This window comes from Mya arenaria, chromosome 2, assembly GCF_026914265.1.
Source record: "Mya arenaria isolate MELC-2E11 chromosome 2, ASM2691426v1".
In the NCBI taxonomy this organism is placed as follows: domain Eukaryota; kingdom Metazoa; phylum Mollusca; class Bivalvia; order Myida; family Myidae; genus Mya; species Mya arenaria.
In genome coordinates, this window is record NC_069123.1 from 14,681,690 (window position 1) to 14,702,247 (window position 20,558).

The 20,558-nt window shown below is 34.4% G+C and overlaps 2 protein-coding genes across 2 annotated transcripts; one reads left to right on the plus strand and one right to left on the minus strand.

Annotated features, from left to right (window-relative positions):
* Positions 1-805: 805 nt before the first annotated feature.
* Positions 806-13,787, minus strand: LOC128217572 (actin-related protein 2/3 complex subunit 1A-A-like). Its single transcript, XM_052924789.1, has 12 exons — positions 13,630-13,787; positions 11,814-12,051; positions 11,145-11,250; positions 9,782-9,899; positions 8,767-8,826; positions 8,190-8,296; positions 7,023-7,125; positions 6,225-6,300; positions 5,593-5,693; positions 3,548-3,640; positions 2,837-2,927; positions 806-1,200 (listed from the first exon to the last, which is right to left on the minus strand). The coding sequence occupies exons 2-12, from the start codon at positions 12,030-12,032 to the stop codon at positions 1,162-1,164; spliced, it is 1,113 nt and encodes a 370-aa protein (XP_052780749.1). The 5' UTR covers positions 12,033-12,051; positions 13,630-13,787; the 3' UTR covers positions 806-1,161.
* A 114-nt stretch (positions 13,788-13,901) lies between these two features.
* On the plus strand, positions 13,902-19,996 carry LOC128217576 (protein canopy 4-like). The gene is made up of 7 exons (XM_052924803.1): positions 13,902-14,074; positions 15,021-15,141; positions 15,352-15,492; positions 16,408-16,492; positions 17,004-17,121; positions 17,777-17,872; positions 18,603-19,996. Exons 1-7 carry the CDS (start codon positions 13,960-13,962, stop codon positions 18,641-18,643), a joined length of 717 nt encoding a protein of 238 aa, XP_052780763.1. The 5' UTR covers positions 13,902-13,959; the 3' UTR covers positions 18,644-19,996.
* The last annotated feature ends 562 nt before the right edge of the window (positions 19,997-20,558 follow it).

Here is a 20,558-nt window from a genome sequence, read left to right on the forward strand (position 1 = left end):
TAGCATTACCCTCCCTTTTTATCAGAAATGTAAACTAAGGGAGACCTTTGACCAGTTTATGAAAAGTATTATCTAAAGGAGACCACTTAAGTAGTGTATTATTATAGCGTTTTTCTCCCTTTGACCTAAATTATGTCAGATTCACCATGACTGGATTATGGCCAATGAAATTTTGTAGCCTTATCAAAAGTGTAATCTAAGGACAACTAGTATACAAGTAGTGTGTTATTGTAGCATTACTCTCCCTTCGACCTTTTTAACATTTAGATTCGCCCATGTATGACTTTATTACGGCCCATGAAATGCTGTCACCCTATCAGAAGTATATTCTAAGGGAGACAACTTGTACAAAAGGAGGTTGCTAATCATGTTGTCCACTCCTGAGCAATTCTAATCTAATCCAGTCCTCCTCAGTGATTACCCATTTTGAGATATTCTTATTTGGACCAGCTTATTTGTATAGTTATTTCTGGTTACAATGAAGATAGGGGAAATAACTCTTGATGAGCATGACAAGTAGCAAAATCATTTCCATTACTTGAGATTGGACCTTTGAATTATTAAAATTTATTATTATGCTGACAAAAGGATTCTGCTTTACCCATTGTTTTCCACCTCCAAGCATGTCAGTTACTAAACTACTAAACAGTTTGGTGCGGGTTTCACAATTAAGATTAAAAAATACTCTTACGCTAAAAATCAAATAACCTGAATAGATAGAAACGATTACGAACCAACCCGATTGCTGAAGTCTTAGCTTAGCCTGTTACAGGACTCCAGTTATGTTTATGATACTAGGCCCAGATGTTTTTCCCAATTTATTTTTATTACATAAAGTTGTTCATATGATAAGGATGAAATGCAACAATGATTATCCGGTTACAAGAAAGTTTTGCATAGAAAACATGATGTAAAATGTAAAAGTCAATAACAAAACAGGTTTCTTTACACTATAGAAAAAGTCAATACCGGTAACAAAAAAGATGTCTTTACACAATCACAAACATCAAAAAATCTCTGAAAACATTGCACCAACATAAAACATGAAATAAGAAAGTCGATGGTAGATATTAAGGAAGGTTAAAAGGTATGTTTAGTATGTTTAGTCAATATTTCAGCTTTTCCTGTCGCAGCAAAAATGTCACGGCCTGACTGTTGCATCTAGGCTATCTTCAGACCAGCCATGGAGCTCTCCAGGGTCTGTGAAAATGAAGAAAATTATTGTACTTTTTTAAGATAATGAAACATACGTGTAGCTTACTTATAACAAAATACTATTAAACAAAGAACAAGTATAAAAAGAAAAAAATGGGGGGGGGTGCTTGGGGAGAGAGGTATCTTGCCTCTAAAGTAGGCAACCGTTGCTATTTTGAAAAAGAAAACCTGAAAAGTATCAAGTTTGTTTTGTTACCATATCACTTGGTTAAATTGATATTTTTTTTTAGTCACTTATGTCAATACCACCACAGGACTCACTTTCATAGACATGTCAAATATGTGTAATATGTCAAGGATGGATACCCCTGTGGTTTCTAGAGCCTCCATATTCCTCAAGCCCCAATACCTCCACAAGACATGACAGGTTATTTCTAGTAATTTAAATTCCTACTTTTATCACAAGATGTTGTTTGTTTTAGGCGAAATACAACCACCACTTGTTTTATATCTATTACACTTGTGTAATATAACTTGTCATTGCATCCTTTGACCCTACTTTATGAGCATCAAATATTTGTACAAAAATTGAATTAAAACTTGATTTCTGATAACACATGTGTCATATGATAGGGAATCTTACACCCATTGTTCTTTGGTACAAAACTATATGGAACTTGTTAAAAAAAGTTATAACGATTTATATGGTTATAAAGGCTCCTGAACTGGTTGTAAAGGCTTCTGAACTCATTATAAAGGTTCTAGAAATGGTTATAAAGGCTCCTGAACTGGTTGTAAAGGCTTCTGAACTCATTATAAAGGTTCTAGAAATGGTTATAAAGGCTCCTGAACTGGTTGTAAAGGTTTCTGAACTCATTATAAAGGTTCTAGAAATGGTTATAAAGGCTCCTCAACTGGTTGTAAAGGCTTCTGAACTCATTATAAAGGTTCTAGAAATGGTAATAAAGGCTCCTCAACTGGTTGTAAAGGCTTCTGAACTCATTATAAAGGTTCTAGAAATGGTTATAAAGGCTCCTCAACTGGTTATAAAGGCTTCTGAACTCATTATAAAGGTTCTAGAAATGGTAATAAAGGCTCCTCAACTGGTTGTAAAGGCTTCTGAACTCATTATAAAAGTTCTAGAAATGGTTATAAAGGCTTCTGAACTGGTTATAAAGGCTTCTGAACTCATTATAAAGGTTCTAGAAATGGTAATATAGGCTTCTGAACTGGTTGTAAAGGCTTCTGAACTCATTATAAAGGTTCTAGAAATGGCAATAAAGGCTCCTCAACTGGTTATAAAGGCTTCTGAGCTCATTATAAAGGTTCTAGAAATGGTAATAAAGGCTCCTCAACTGGTTATAAAGGCTTCTGAACTCATTATAAAGGCTATAGAAATGGTTATAAAGGCTTCTGAACTCATTATAAAGGCTCTAGAAATGGTTATAAAGGCTCCTGAATTGGTTGTAAAGGCTTTTGAACTGATTACAAAGGCTCTAGAAATTGTTATAAAGGCTCCCAAACTGGATTATAAGTTCCTGTCAGAACTGGTTTCATAAATCTTTGCATCATATGCCAACTCATGTTAGTTGTGCAGATCAAAATGAAATGCTATGCTTCTATAGAATTTTCTCGTGACCTTGAAAACCTCTATAATCCTACAAACCAAGGAAGTTAATACCTTCAGGTCCCAAATAATGAGCTGCCCGTCGATCCCGGAAGTTGCAATCTTGGTCGTCTTGGCCTTTGATCCCTCATACACGGACACTTGCCTGTAAAACAAGTGAATAGGTCAGATAAGATTTCTCAATCAGCAAACTGTGACTTCTTCAAAACTGATTCCTGTTGCAATACTTCGTTAAAGCCAGTAACATAATTTAACATAGTTATATGATTTCCAAGAATTTTTTTAAAAAATGAGTAAAAAAGGGGGAAAAAAATCAAAATTGTTTCAAAAAAGCTGCCTGCCTGCTTGCTTGCCTCTGTGGTATCTCAATATCTGGTAGAAAATAAAATCATATTTTTTGGCTCAACAGATCTTATCTTTGTTGACTGGGTCACAAGAGCAGACTATTTTTTGTGAGCTCTGAACTGTCAAGACGTGTTCAGTTTTGTTGGTATTGTTTTAATCCATTTAGTTTTAAATATTTTACAATCACATTACTAATTTGTCTGAATCATTTTTGCAACTATGGTCGCAGATTTCATTTGAACTTAAATCTTTAATATACCCCAAGTCAATATAAAACTGACTGTTCTTCAAGATATTGATATTCATACAATCTCTTCATATGTGTACGACTATTTTGTCACATAAACAAACCAGAATATGACTAAAACATATGCGACTCAATAGTAAAACACTCAGAAACGTCTTTCAAAAGAAACGTACATGATTGTGTTCTGGTGCTGAGTCTTGAGTGTGGTCAACGTGTCGCCACCAGCTGTTCCTTTCTTGTCCAGGTTCTTGAAGCGACTCATGGCACTGTAATGGGAACAGTCATCAACATTAAGATTTGAAGAAACAAGCTCAATTCCTTAAACTTTTACATCGTGCAGTTCATGGCATTCGGTGCCAAGTGATACATTATCATATATATTTATTATATACCCATTATAAATCCACATGCAATACAAATCGCAAAATATGGTAGTCCGTATTCCACTCCAGTGCAATAGGGCCGTATTCCACTCTTGTGACGTCATGTCATAACAAGTATCGGTTAAAATGACTTCATAAAACAAAATAGTGCATTGTTAAAATGACATTTATTATGAAAACATGTGGCTTTTAAGTGATCTAACCAGTAATGCATATAATAAAAGGGAAATTAGTACTGTGTTTTGATGTGTATTCGACTCTCGTGGATTTTTGCAGATTTTGATTTCACTCGGCTTGCGCCTTGTGAAATCAGAATCTGAAAAAATCCACTCAAGTCATCTCGAATACAACCTCCCAGATCAAAACGCAGTACTAATAACCCTATTATATTTATCAGTTCAGAGTTTAAGTATAGAAAGTTCTAATCAACCCTGCAGGTTTGCATCAGACCCCAACTGTTTGATTGTAAGTGGACAAACTAATATATTATTTCAATCCTTTTGGGCATTTGTTGTTCGTCATGTGATTTGTACCAGAAAGACGCATGAATGTAATGTTTTATAGAGCCTATAGTAATCATGAACCCAGTTAATGTGGCAGTGGTTAAAAGAGTGAAAATGATGACATTCCCACACAGCTGTATCTAAAGAAAGAATTTTCTATTTTTTGGGGGGGGGGGGGGGGGGGTTACAGGAAACATTTTTTTTTATTGGCCTTACCTGAGTCCCCGGCTAGGCAATCCAGGTTCGATTCCCAGCCTGGACATATTTGAGTATGGTTTGTGGTTACCAAGCTGGACATGTGGGTTTCCTGCAGGTACTTCTGTTCTGCCCACAACACAAGACAACACTCTTGCGTAACATCAGTCAATGAGAGTGATTGAATGTTGTAAAACAACTTAGTTTAAACTTAATTTGATTCCCCATATTGACTATGTTCCCTTTTAGAGCTCCATCTTAATGGGAAATGATAATACAATCATTTATTCGGAATAGAACTGATGTAACTATAGAGATATATTTCACTTTTAAATTTAAAACCTGAGTCTTGCACTCTGAAAGTCAACCTACTTGTCAGCGTGCAATATGCCTATAAACCTTACTACTAAGTTTGGTACACATTGAATAAGAAATTATTTAGTAAGGGAGCATTCAATAGGATAACTGGTTAATGCTGAAGAGTTATGGAAGGGTCCTGCACCCTGTCCTTTTTTTTAGCACTCATCTGCTGTTGCGGAGCCTAGCATTGGCATCCATCTTTCTTCATAAGAGCTAATTCTTAAGACTGTTAAGTATTTGATAAGAACTTATGATTAGATTATACATACAATTTTACATATTTGGTAGCTGAACCCTAATATTACTTTATTTGAACACAATTCCTAACATATCTGTCAAATCCATAATGTTCCAATTCTTCACAACCCATAAACAATATGCCCTATCTGCCCTCAGCAGCCTTTCCCTCTTCTGCAGTAACCTGTCCTTTTTAAAACCTCGCTAAAACCCTACAAATTGCATTTTTCACTAAGGGCTATTCCATTCAAATATATAACCCCCGGGGGGAAGGCACTTTTAAATTATGCAGAAGCAAATTTACCCTTGTCGAGTCCAAATGAGCAAAAAAAGACACCCACCTATATACTAAATAATTGCCTTCCCCCCGATGTTTTACTGGAATAGCCCTAAACTGTGTTGCATAATTTCACATGATAAAGAAATGGGCAAAGTCATATTTAATACTTGGAAAACTATCAATGAATTTGTCACAAACAATTGCAATATTTAATACAGCATCTATCAACATTCCACCAATCTTCAGTAGCATGAACTTACGTCATCTTGCTTTCGTCAGCCTGCTTGGGGACGTCAAGGTCGTGGACAAACTTGATCTCACTGCCTGCATGGCTGAACAGCTTTGGGGAGCAATCAAAACCCTGAAAGAAGGAAAACAACAAACTTAAGCTATCACTGAAAGTGATAAACACCCCCAATAAGCAATGTGATTTTAGATATGCTGGGTGTCATCCTTATCATGGCTTGACAGCCTAAGGCAACAGTTAAAAAACTGAAAGTAGAAAAAATATTTCAAAAAGTTTAAATAATTTTACCTAAATATAATCTCAAATTCTAATTTTGTTGACATGAAAGAAAGAAGTACTCCAAAGTTAAATCTGCAATTTTTTCACAAAAGCTGGGCCTTGCATCAATGCTGGGTCAAAACCAATACACAGGAATAAACATTATATCAATGAAAGTGACAAATACCCCCGATTAAACCTGCAGCTTGTCAGTGAAATATTGGTTTACACACTGGATCTAGAACTAACGCTTGGTAACTTCTTGAAATATATTGAAACATCACAACTTCACTTTATCCTAGACAATTTAAATTTGAATTATAATATTCAAAATCTTGTATGAAAATTTAACGCCTTTAACTACATGAAGTCCATGAACAAACTTACCACAGCTACCATGCTGTTCTCTGTAATCCAGGTGATTCCATAGAACGGCAGGAAGCTTCCCTTGATGACAGACAACCTGAGATACGTGAATGTATGCATTGGTTATAATAACGCCACCAAGATTAAATTGTATGACCCATTTAAGGGGAAATCATTTAAGACTCGAACCCGCATTCAGTAAAAAAAATTAATTAATTGCTTTAATGAATAAATACATATGTGCAAGAGACTTGATTTCATTTCCTAAACTACAACAGGAACGAGAGTACTAAGAGGAGATCCCAACACTTGTATGTTTTTTTTGTTGATGACAACACCAAGAATGATATAACAATTACTGTGGTTGTTCTCCAGCCATTCCAGTGCTTTATTTTGCGGAAAATGATGGTGTCATTTTGGAATTTTATGCAGATTTACTTTGGTAAAATTCAGTTTATGACTAATGAGTTTCGTTTGGACATATGATCTATTCGGACGAAAAAGACGAAAAACATCTCAACTCTCCTTTTTAACTTAGAAAAACTAAAATAAAAGACAACACTGCCTTACGCGCAGTCATTACATAAACTACAACAGGAATGAGTGCACTATGAGTAGATGCCAACACTTGTAGGGTTTTTGTTGACCACAAATGATAACATTATGAAATGAAACAATACCTGCAGGTGTTCTCCACCCATCCCAGTACTCAATTGAGTTTTGTAATGAGATATATTTGGAGCCAAAAAAACACCTAAAAAATCCCAACTCTCTTTCTATCTATTTAGAAAAAAAAACAAAAAAACAACACAGCCTTACGCGCAGTCATTAGCAGCATCCACAATGGCGATACTGGAGTCATGTCCGACCCAGGCAAGCTTCTCACCAGAGTCAGAGAATGACACACAATGAACCCAGCCACCTGAAAGTTGAAACTTCATTATAGATGCTAATCTAATTTACATTTACAATACAAAATTATGGACCTCTAGTTCTGAGAACTAACAATGATAAATAGCACCCAGCCACCTGAAAGTTGATACATACAAAGTAACTTTATTAAAGATGCTGTAGAGCTCATTCTCACATTAATATTAAATTAAAGACCTCTAGTTCTAAGGAATTCATATGATATATTTTAATAACAGGTATTTCCCTGACACAAAAATGCCTTAGTTCTAAGTAATAATTTCAAGTAAGGAACTCCCATTTTGCACATACTTCATATGAGCAGCGTCGCGCGATTTTGGGCCTTCGGACATATATTTGCTATTACAATGTTTTAAGGTATTTGAATGAAATGATATTTCAGGAATATATTCTCAAAATTTCATGATGATATCACTTAAATTGCGTAAGATAAGTGCTTACAAGTAAGACCATGTATTGCACATTTTGAATACTAAATTTGACGTCATTCAATTGACGTCGTTACGAAAGCACATTATTCAAATGAAGTGCAAACTTAATGTATCAATATTACAACTAGCTTATAATTTAGATTATTTTCTTATCACAGAATCTTCAAGGACCATAAATTAAGATAAAAATAATTAATCATTTTTGTATTTTTAATACATTTGGCCATTTTAAACACAGACTATTATTCCAGTCAAAATATGTCGGGACAAAATCCATGGTTGCTATGGAAACATGAGTAAACCAATGGTCATAAATTATCGAGAAAATGATGCACCAATGACAAATCTTAAAAAGAAAGAAGTTTGGAAGAAATTGATTTACATAGAAAAAAATCATTATTTTTGGCATTTTTTACTCATGGTTATTTTATTTGTAATCATTATGTCCGAAGGCCCAAAATCGCACGATGCAGCTCATATTTGTAGAACCCCCAAAATCAACTATATCAAACTTTCAAAAGTGTTTCTTTGCTCCGAAGCTATATAGTAAACTAGGCACTAGTTAGTTTTTACTTGTCAAACACAGCAATCTGCTAGGATAAGAAAAGAGTCATCATTTTCCTACCTCCTCCAGAGGAGAACTCCTTCATCAAGTTACCGAAGGTCATCTTTGGTCCCCAGCTGGTTGACGAGGGTTTTGGCTCAACCTCCTTCACATAGGCAGAGAATACTCTGTAAATATTCAGTGAAACTGTACAAACATTTTTAAATATATTGTTGACTTACTTTTTTGTTATTTTTAATGGATCATGAAAAGCCACTATCCATTTACAACTAACTTCATTGTCAAATTATACATTTGTTTCCAACATGTTTGTGATGAAAAAAGTTACCAACAAACAACTTAATATATTTATATCATAATTGACATTGCCAGCATGAAATAACATCATTATATATTTTACATATAACTAGTTAAATAATTTTGTGACATCATAAAAGAATAGCATTGAAAATGTGTGCGCTATATAGTAATAATTAGCAATGTTTTATGAATTTAGCAGTGTCAAATTGGTATTTATGATAAAAATGGAATATCATATTCATTGTAATTCAATATAAATGTTATGACCCTATTATTGTATACTAAATTCCGTATGGAATGACCACCCATGCATGTTATATCCTCCTTGTATTCTTACCTGGCCTTGAAGTCAGTAGAGCTGGCAGCTATCAGGATATTGTTGGGATGCCAGTCCAGACTGAAACATACAACTCCACAAGTTAATATTCACTGTCAGTCTGACAGTAGAATTGATTAAACGTCAAGCAATAATATAATTATTCCGACTTGTTCATCCAAAATCACCATTTCAATGACTGGACATATGACTGAGTATATGCTTTACACTGTATAACAAAACCATAATATTAAGTATACAAGAGCGAAATGTCACAAAATATGCGTGTCCTATTTTTAGGACACAAAGTTTGGTGAGAGTGGACACAGTATATAAAGTCTAAATAAAAGGGTCATAACTCTGGGCTGATTACCTGGTATTGAACCTGACTGAGATATAATTCCCAAATACATTCTGACCAAATTCTCTGAGCGAGAATATAAAAATACCCGTAGTACTTTTTCCTTAAAAATACAAATGCCTTTACTGTTCTTTTTCACTTGTAGAGTTTTTTTTTATACTGAATGAATATTCTACAGTTTAAATAGGGAAACAACAATTTAAAATGAAAAGTATTAAAAACATTCATGTTTCGGTGCTTTTCCATTCTTGTACAAACATCAATCCATTTCATTTGCTTTTAACAAATATTCACAGTTGTGACAATTTACAATCGCCCGACACTCATTTAATGAAACTAACGCCTGGGGGGTTAAACTTGAACGCCAAAAAACATGTGACCGCAAAGAGCTAGTGGGTCAGCTTAGTGCGAACACCAAATAAGTGCTGCATTTTCTTTAAATCGCCAAAAGTGAGCACTAACATACACATAGATTTTTAAAAACATAAAATCACACCAAACTTACAGTACATAAGTAAGGAAAATAGAATCAATTAAATTACAGCTTTTATATGGGGCCTGTGAGGCAACAAGCTTTCTTCACAAAATTCATTGGAAGTTTTCATACTCAAACAGAGGAAACTATTATCTACTTATTGGCATTGGGAGTACAGCGGCATAAAGGTGAGTGTTTACCTGGTGATGGTCGAGCGGATGGGCTTCTTGATGTGCTTGCTCACCCACCAGTTATTCTCCTCCTCAAAGTAACAGATGGAGATCAGTCGAGCACCGCTACCCACCGCAAACTTGTTCTCTGTAACATTTATATTTATTTGTCATGTAGCAAAAGATGGAGATCAGCCGAGCAAAACTCTCCACAGCGAACTTGTTCTCTGCAACATTTAAATTTATTTGTCATATAGTAGCAGAAGGATATCAGCCGAGCACCGCTACCCACCGCAAACTTGTTCCCTGTAACATTTATATTTATTTGTCATGTAACAACAGATGGAGATCAGCGGAGCACAAGTCCCCACCGCAAGCTTGTTCTCTGTAACATTTATATTTATTTGTCACGTAGTAACAGATGGAGATCAGCCGAGCACAAGTCCCCACTGCAAGCTTGTTCTCTGTAACATTTATATTTATTTGAGATCAGCCATGCAGCACTACCCACTGAAACTTATTCTCTCTGACATTTATGATTACTTGTCACGTCTAAGTAGGCAATCAATTGTGTATGCCAGTACTTATTCACTTAAATATATATCAATCTTTTCAGGGATGTATTGGATTGTTGGATTGGTGCAGTAATTTTAAATGTGACAAATAACGAAACCTGAAGAAGTCGCATGATTCAAACTGTACAAAAGCTGTCACAGTAACATGACAAATACAGCCATTTGGGCCTTGTCAGACAGAGAGCAATTATTAGAGCACAAGAGATGTCTGTAGATCATCTATGCCCCTCCTAACGGCAGCTAATGAGTCATATTACATTGAATGTCTGTTGGGTAATTGAAAGTTATGACCAACATCCCTACAAGTTTGATGATAGTAGGTATTGTTATCAATCAGTCAAAGTGTTTGTGTTCAAGGTCAGTGTGGCACTGAATTTTGCTCTTCTGGCCTCAAAATCAATATGCGTCATTTGCTAGTCATGATCAACCTCCCTACCAAGCCTGATGAAATTTGACTCCAGCATAGTCTAGTTATCATTCGGACAAAGTCTGGTCTACTGAATTACAAACATGTGCTAAGCAATATATACCCCCGCTTCTTTGAAGGGAACATTATTACAAATGTATCATTCTCAATGCTATTTTACACCTTTTTTGTACATTTCTGAAGTGAAGCATAATCTATACGATGGTAGATCATTTATTTGGAACTACTTAGATCCACAGTATCTTAACTAAATCAAACAAGCCTAATGTTGTTCTTTTGAAACTAATTTCCTTACAAAAAATGTCAAGGATGAAACTCACATTACCAGTCCTGATCTATTTTGGAAATCAAGAAGAACTTTGTTTACACGTTGTCAGCAGATTAGACTAACCTTGCGGAGACCAGCGAACACAGGTAGCAGCTCGGTTGATTCTCAGAATAACAAGAGTAGGCACCCACTCATCCTTGACCAGCTTCCAAACATAGGCATTCCGATCCTAAAAAAGTTAAGTCTTTTAAATGCATGAAAATAAGTAAACTCGCAGCACTGATGTTATTAAAATAAGTTGCAAATGTGAAACGACATGTGACATTATTAAAATTAAATTTAAGGTTTTATGTAATTACACACTTTATCTGGAGCTCTGTGCATTCAATTGGCACTGACTAAAAAAAAAAATTGTAATCAAATTTAGCACTGACTAAAAAAAAAATTGTAATCAAATTTAAAGTATGAGAGCCATTAAAAAATATTTAGACACTGCACATAACACATTTAATAGAGGTTATAATTATACTTTGATATTCAAGAAACAAAATCAGATTTTCATGTGACAATGGTCTTTTTTTTCTAAATTCCTTGTCAAAGAAGGTCAAAATGACGTTGATCTCATAAACATGTGCAAAACTAACATGTATCACCTTTCAATGATAGGTATTTCTCCAAAATATAATTTTAACAATGATTTTTTTTTCAAAAGCTAAGTTGACAATAAAATTCATGTTGAGAGCCAATGAATTGCCAGTTCATTTAGAGCATCAAATAAAATAAATATTGTACCGCTGCACAAGTGACAATGACATTGGTCTTTGGGGCCCAGTCAATTCCAGTGACCCTTTGCCCATGCTCCTTCAGTTTGCCGGAAACTGCCCAGAATTTCCCACTCTTGTTGTAGATGTTCACATCATTATCATTATGCGAGATGGCCAGCTGCTGACGGTTTTGGCTAAACGAGTGACAGCTGATAGGTTCCACACCGAAGCTGTGTTTCTCAGTCATGGTGGTTTCTTAATTTAGGCTGAAAAGAAATGTAGCTGTTGGAGGCTGTGTCAGACTCGGATGCATTTCTGTTCAGCTCTCTTAAGAGTTACCTGATAACATTTCAGGGCTTGTTCTATAGCTCCCATGTGTCGGACAATCAGACCCATTCCCAACACCAACTGTACGATACTTTTCCCAAAAAAATCCCAATCCTGAACACCAACATAAAATCATCTACTAGTACCTGGAACCAAAAAACTAATACCTTCAAGAAGTGAAATTCAGTTCCAGACAAATGTTGACAATATCTATAGCAAGTTCAAACCTCTGTTGCAGAGGCAACGACTTCTTGCATGTACATTAACCTTCTGTCAAGAAGCAAATATATATATAAATGGTTTTATAAGCACAGAAATTTAATTACATTCAGATTTCTATTCTTTATGAACATGATCAATATTGTCATAAAAAGTATCCAGTTTTCACTTTTGAAACATATAAGTGAAAAAATATACATTTTTCAAAACATTAAATAGATTATGAGAACTTTTAACATTAAATTAAACTAGCTTGTTTTTAAATATGAAAATTCCCCAAACTTGTTTTGAATTGATAACATTTTCTCCCAAATTGATAAATTAATGACACAAATTTTCCAAAGGGTCAAGGGTCTTTTCTAAAAATGGACAGAAAAATAAGACTTTTGGATGAACAAGCCTGATTTCTTGTTCTATTGAATGGCATCAATTTTTTTAACAAGCCCTGCTACATAAAATTCAGAACTTGAGCAAGCCCGGAAAGACATTTTACCAGTGCAGGGCTTGCAGACTTGTGTTTATTTCTACCACTGCAGAAAAAAAACCTGCATATTGCAGGGCTTTTTCTAAAGTACCCACCGGTCCGACTATCAGACCCAAAAGTAAAATATAAGATATATTTCCCAATCTTCAGAAAAAAATCCCAATCAAAAATAAAAAAAGTCTTTTTACCTGTACTGGTTCATTTTCAACATCCAAATAAATTATGCGATGTAAAGTTTTTTTGATAATTGAACTCGGAAATCATTGCTTTTCATCACATTCAGAGATCAGTAAAAAAAGCAATAGATATTTACACCCTAAGGATTGATATTTTTGGGGTCTTTTAAAGGGAAAATAAACTAATATTAAATCATTTCCTAATTCACAGGATACTAGACAGCTTTTTCTTTTATCTGTAAAATATCCCAATTTCGGCATTTTTTACGACGAAAAATTTCCCAAAATGTCTAGGGTCTTTTTCCCAAAATGGGCAGAAAAAGCCCTGTCAATCACGATAACAAAGCTGTCCAGTTCCCAAAATAAATAATATACTATTAAAATTTACAAGTTGACACAACACAAACACTGAGACTTATATTGATGCTATCAAACATATACAGTTTTAGTATAAGAATGGTTATATATACTGTCACTTAGAATAACACACCCAGCTATATCATTCATTTCCTGGTTCGAAACATTTGGGTACGAATGTTTGGGTTAAAATGTTTTCACCTTCTTACTCATTGATATGGAAAAAAATCAAACAATTTTATTCAATATAAAGACCATATAATATAAATATCATAAAATACCTTTATTTTTTGGTTTAAGTGAAAAATCCGTGGACTCTGGTCAGTCAACACGAATTTTGGAAGTTTTCTCTGACACGGAAGTGAAATGAAAGTTGACGTCTTGAATAATGCACAGAAATAAATAAAATTTTAATATATACGCATTGTATTTAAACCCTAATAATGATTTGGTTGTTAACACAGATAAAATAATTATGTATTATTTTCTTTTTATTTATTTTATCTTTTTTTTGTTATCGGATAAGGTTTTATTTTTTGTGCATAGTTATTGGTTCCACGCTTTTCGTACCGGCATTTAGATTTGAGAACCATTCAGTAAACAATAACAACATGAAATGTTCATTTGATTTAATTTGTGTGTCTCTATTTATCGGATATTTTTCTATAGTATTTTCTGCTAAAGAAGAAGACCAGGGACCGGTGATACCACCTTCAAAATGTGAAGGTTTGTCATGATTTAGTTTTTTTCAAGATGAGGAAGTTAAAAATGTGTCCTGAATTTTTCCTGTTCTACTTTCATTTTGAAATTTATGATTTGTGGACGATTATCTATGTATTTAGGATATTTGTGATGATTTTTAACCATTTAATCTTAAATCTATCATCATAATTATTTTTTTTTATAATATTTCAATAACTTTCAATGAAAATTGTCATTTGGCATCTGGTGCTTCCCATGGGGATAAGTTAGCATGCATGTGGTGATTCCTGATTGGTTGACTTGTCTGTGATATCTGAAATCTTATAGACCTGGTTAGAGTTCTGAATTGTTAGCTATAAATTATTCACAGTCAAATGTGTTGACAAAACATCTCACTTATCTGCTAATATGTGTAGCCTGAGATTTAAATTCAATCATGTATTATAAAGTGTCACATGTACATGTACATGTATGCAAATATAACTGGCATTTGAAACATATAAATATGTTACATGTATATATGGTAAAACCATGTTGAAGTCATGAAAGCCTGCCACATGAAATTTACACCGTGCAACCTGGACTCATTACAGCATATTAAATGGAATAATGCATATTCCCATGATTATTATCAGTTATTTAAATTATTACAAATGTATAAATAAGCTTGGAATTCTATCATTTTATTGACAATAAAGTTAAATCTTGATGCCTGAAGACCCATTGTAGTTGTATTGTTTGAAAGGGGATTATTCTTTGTTATACGCATAAACCCTTTTCAAATGATACAGAATGATATGGGGTCACCAGGGATCCAAATTTCACATATTTGAGTAATGGATACCTTTATAAGAATTGCTAATTTTGCTTTGGCATATCTGTAATCATTTAGATATTCCTTTCTACAGGTCTTAAATAACAGTTGATAATTATCTATATCTAGCACTATGACATTACATCTTTATTGCAGTTTGCAAATTCCTGGCCACAGAGTTAAAAGAAAGATTAGATGAGACAGGAAAGAGTAAGGAGGTTCTTGAACTCGGACATGGTCTAGATACAAAAAGGAAGAAAATCAAATACAATACCGCGTAAGTCTTTACAGTCTTCACTTTCTTTTCTGATCCCGTTGAACAGAGACCGTAGTTGATCTTAGTCATAAGCTTATCTAATTATGGCGGAAAATAGCTTATTGAGCTAAAAAAAAATGTTATTATATACCTGATTCTTGTATGTTGTATCTTGTAAGTGTCATAGTTTCATTTAAAAAAAATTCTCTTACACTACTGATTGTATCACAGGGAGTTGCGGTTGATAGAAGCCTTACAAGACCCCCATATCTGTGAGAAAATTCTTGACTACAACATTCACAAAGAGAGAGATGGGAGCAACCGGTTTGCCAAGGGCCAGAGTGAAACTTTCGAGACACTACATAATTTAGTGTGAGTATATTTTTATATGAATCAAAAGTGCCCTTCTGCATTCTTTTGTTGATATTCAGATAAATCTTTAACAGTTTAAAGTTTGACATAATAATTTCTCAAATATCTTGTACTAGTATGTATTCAAATTAATTCAAAAGCTAATCAATGCATCATAGAATTACCAAGTAAATATGCGTTCTTGAAGGGTGAACTTGCAATGATCTTGAAAAAACATTTTACTCATTCTAGATCCTTTCTATCTTCTACCTACATGTTTATTTAGTTCTTGACCAGGATGAAACAATATGATTAAGTATCGGTACAATCATTTTGGTTGCTCAATAATTTTCTGTTTAAACAACTGAAGAAGTAGTCATGACACATCAAGTTATGAGTTGAATGCGATCACCAACTTGTTAGGACAAAATTTCAGTAGCAAAGGTGTGAATGTCAAGTAAGATATTCCATATGAGCTTTGGAATCATACATCTGCAGAAGTTACTCAGATGCATAGAGAGGTAAAGAGTCTTCACAAAAAGTCTGTTTTCCTACCTTTCCAACCTGCATTTTTGGAAAATATTCTCTCAATTAGGAGTGCATTGCCTATGTTTTACTGTTATGTGGTTGTATAGGAACAGCTTCCTGTTGGTATGTTTGTCTCCTTGGTAGCATGAAAGGAGGTGTATGTTTGTTAAAAAGACTTGTGTGTGTTTTATGTGTTTTCCTACCAAAATATAGATCCCTGCTTCGGCCAAAGTTTTTTCATTAGATTCTCATCCTGAATTTAGAATTGAATGGGATGGGTGGGCAAATTTTATTGAATTTCTCAAGGATGAAAATCTAAGGATATTGTCATTGGCCTTACCCATGATGCTGTTTGAACCTGTTGTGCACTTCCATGTGTTTATGTCCTATGTCTGTTGCGTTCTGCAGGGATAAAGGGGTGAAGGTGGATTTAGGGATCCCGTATGAACTCTGGGACACGCCCTCAGCAGAGGTCACACAGCTCCAGAGAGAAGTATGAAGATTTATATTGATTCTAAAAGACCAATAGGGACCTAAAATTTGCGTATTTAAAGACTCACACTTTTGATATTTCCAGGAATTGTAATCTTTCAGTAGAAAGCGTCTGCCCCTATAAAAATACATGTATTTTGTACACTACAGCAGTACAGCTCAATCAGTAACAGCCTGAAATCCATTATTTGGCAAATTGTCGCCCCTGATTTAGTGAATATTTTCCAAAGTTGCAGGTTCACTTCATGATATAATAATAATTGGTTATGAAAATTTTCATGAAAGGGCGCTCTTTTAAATATGGAAGAATATAAAAATGCATGATTGTGTATTTCTTTACTTACTGATGTATTTTGTCCTCACATGATAATTGATTAAGTCACATGATAATTGATTAAGTTAATAAAACCAATCTTGTATAATTTGTATTGCTTACTGATAACAGATGGGCAAACTTCACTCTCTATCTTTACGTTGATCTACCGTTATACATGTCCTATGTTTCTTGTCAGTGTTTCAACGTGGTAGAGCGCTACGAGGAGGCGATTGAAGACTGGTACTACAAATATCAGGACCAGGACATCATGGACTATCTATGTAGAAAACATGTCCTTAAACCTGATGACCAGGGTAAGTGTTGGTTAAAGCGATGACATCATGTTCACCATGAAGTTAAGCTATTTTATAAATCATCTTATCAGTGTTAAGTTATCACTTAGACACTAGACCCATCAAAAATACAAAATATTTAAACCGTTTACGTAGAGCAATTGAACATTTACAGGTGTTATTTGGTAAACAACAAATTCAAGCGGTTATAGTGGATTGTATCGACAGCTGTTCGGAAATAGCAATTGGTTAAATGATGAAATTGAAATTACAAAATTCGAAATGGCAATTTCCAACTTATCCATTGCCTCTTTAATCGTTAATGTAATGCTGATATGTCTACAAACATTCAACAGGACTGCTAAAATCAATGGGTTAATAAAAACTATTTGGTTCTAATTAAGGTATGGTTAGATTTAATTCTGAATAATCTTGTGTTGTTCAAATGTATACCTTGTAATATTTTTAATGTGTCGAAAGTGCTTTAAGCATAAAAAACAGACACTAATTATTAGTTGTTACTCAGCGGAAGATTGCAATACATTTCAGAGAGAGGGCACCAATATTTATATATGTATTTCATGAGTGTCAAATCTATATACATCTATATTTTACAGACTATCATGTACTGACAAGATTGATTCCTAATAGAAATTTATATTATATATACATTCAGATTGCCTGGATGAGACATGGAAGCCTAAAGGAGATAGAGGAGACAAGAGTGCTGATAAGCCCAACAAAGAAAAATCCAAGAAAAAGAAAGATAAAAGTAGGTCATCTTGAAAATTTAAACTTTTCAACTATAATTTTTTTTTTTTTTAATCTTCGATCAATTTTAGTTTTTGACATTAATTATGGCCAATAGACATGATAACAATTTTATGATATTTTTCTGAAAGAAGGCGTCTTTGCATCAGTTTAAATTTTAAAATGAATGCTTTCACCTAGATTTTAATACTGAATTCATGTTTTGCATGTTTAAAGCTGCACTCTCACAGATTCAATGTTTTTTCAACTTTTTTATTTTTTGTCTTGGAATGAGCATTTTTAAGTCTACGGGATTACCATGGCTCTTGAATCTAGTTGCTTATGGAAATCCTGAAATAAATGTATCAATGAACCAATAAAATCCTATCAAGATGTAAAACATTATGCACGAGGTTAAAACGCTCTTTATTACTTATTGACCATTTTATTGACACTTTGACAAGGTAACAAAAGTAGCGCCAAGCAAACACCAACACTTTCCTGTTGTTTTCCTGTCAAAAAGGGACATGACTCAACATTTATTTAAGTCAGAGTTATGGGCCTTACTGTACATGTGCCTGTTGACTCTGGCAAAATGTTAACCAAGTTTCACAAAATCTTGAATGAGTATTGAGTTATTGCCAAGGTTAAGGTTGCTTTCTGACGCTATTGCTGTTAATGACTATAACAAGGCGTAAAATTTTTCTTCCAAACACAGGCAAGCTTACCAAGTATAACCTTTAATTTTGCAGAAAAACTAAAAGGCGATTCGGGAAATCGGGATGAATTGTGACAACTGAGATGGTAGCCCTGAGCATCATGAATCCCTAAAGCAGCTTCATCCAAACTCGACTTGCCAAAGTGCCATTTTCAAAATATTGTAGCATTCAATTCATCTAGTTATTTTTAAATCACGAGCTTTGTTGTTGTTGTTTTTTCAATCATAAAGATCCAATTGTTAGTTCTGTTAGTTCTATTTGTTTTATTTGCTAGGTTGTCTCCATTATTTCCTGATTTATCGGGCAATTGTGTTCACAAATTCATTATCCTTTAAGTAAAACTACAAATGAATGTCTTTTTTAATACTAATAAGTCCCCGCTATTCTTATTCATGAATCACATATTGTTTATAAAAATCAAATTGTTGTGTTTAACTTCATCCATGCTGGTAACTGTGTGTGTTTAACTTCATCCATGCTGGTAACTGTGTGTGTTTAACTTCATCCATGCTGGTAACTGTGTGTGTTTAACTTCATCTATGCTGGTAACTGTGTGTGTTTAACTTCATCCATGCTGGTAACTGTGTGTGTTTAACTTCATCCATGCCGGTAACTGTGTGTCTTTAACTTCATATATGCTGGTAACTGTGTGTGTTTAACTTCATCCATGCTGGTAACTGTGTGTGTTTAACTTCATCCATGCTGGTGACTGTGTGTGTTTAACGTCATCCATGCTGGTGACTGTGTGTGTTTAAATTCACCCATGCTGGTAACTGTGTGTGTTTAACTTCACCCATGCTGGTGACTGTGTGTGTTTAAATTCATCCATGCTGGTGACTGTTTGTGTTTAAATTCATCCATGCTGGTAACTGTGTGTGTTTACCTTCATCCATTCTGGTAACTGTGTGTGTTTAACTTCATCCATGCTGGTGACTGTGTGTGTTTAACTTCATCCATGCTGGTAACTGTGTGTGTTTAACTTCACCCATGCTGGTAACTGTGTGTGTTTAACTTCATCCATGCTGGTAACTGTGTGTGTTTAACTTCATCCATGCTGGTAACTGTGTGTGTTTACCTTCATCCATGCTGGTAACTGTGTGTGTTTAACTTCATCCATGCTGGTAACTGTGTGTGTTTAACTTCATCCATGCTGGTGACTGTGTGTGTTTAACTTCATCCATGCTGGTAACTGTGTGTGTTTAACTTCATCCATGCTGGTAACTGTGTGTGTTTAACTTCATCCATGCTGGTAACTGTGTTTGTTTCTGTTGTAGTTTATTAACAGCTGATTTTAAATATATCTCAACATATTGATATTGCTGATGACTTGTTTAGTAAACAACATGTAGATATTAATCATGTCTTTGAATCAATAGTTTGTGTTAATAAAGAGTATGTTTTTTAGTACTTATTAAAGGTTTCAAAAAGTTCTTGTGTATTATTTAACAGTATGAATTGATTTGTGTCTAAGGAAATGAAAAGAACAGTATGGCTAATTTTATGAAAATCCTAAAATGCATGGTCAAGATACAGAGATGACAAGAATCATTTCATCCTTTAACCATTAAGTGCGACATTTGCGGTACAGGTCTGTGTCTTGTGCCCTCACTGGCAAGTTATTTTTTAATCCTACAAGATACAGCCCAGACGGACACGCACACCTACACGGAACAGTCATTGTGACAACTATGTCTCGCGTGCTTAACAAAAATTGGCTAAAGGGAGAGAATTTAAGTCACAGCGTTATGGTTCTTGTGCATTGTACTTCCTGTCATTACCATTTATAAATCTACCAAATTATATTTCAATCCCGCCAGTAGAATTGTTATTCTCTTCACAGGGTATGGATGGACGGACTAACGAGGTAGGGAAAAAGCAGCCACTATATGCTCCTCCATTTGTCAAGCATAATAAGACTGACCTTGACCCCCAAGACACAAGAGGTTATTTCTAGAAAAAAGTACCGCTGAAGTTTCATGGTCCTAGGTC

Coding starts and splice junctions, on each gene's coding strand:
- LOC128217572 (XM_052924789.1), bottom strand. CDS start 12,032: ATGACTGAGAAACACAGCTTCGGTGTGGAACCTATCAGCTGTCACTCG. Junction 9,900..11,144: donor TGTTCGCTGGTCTCCGCAAG/GTTAGTCTAATC, acceptor TAAATGTTACAG/AGAACAAGTTTGCGGTGGGT. Junction 8,297..8,766: donor TCTACTGACTTCAAGGCCAG/GTAAGAATACAA, acceptor GAATATTTACAG/AGTATTCTCTGCCTATGTGA.
- LOC128217576 (XM_052924803.1), top strand. CDS start 13,960: ATGAAATGTTCATTTGATTTAATTTGTGTGTCTCTATTTATCGGATAT. Junction 15,493..16,407: donor GAGACACTACATAATTTAGT/GTGAGTATATTT, acceptor TGCGTTCTGCAG/GGATAAAGGGGTGAAGGTGG. Junction 16,493..17,003: donor TCACACAGCTCCAGAGAGAA/GTATGAAGATTT, acceptor GTTTCTTGTCAG/TGTTTCAACGTGGTAGAGCG.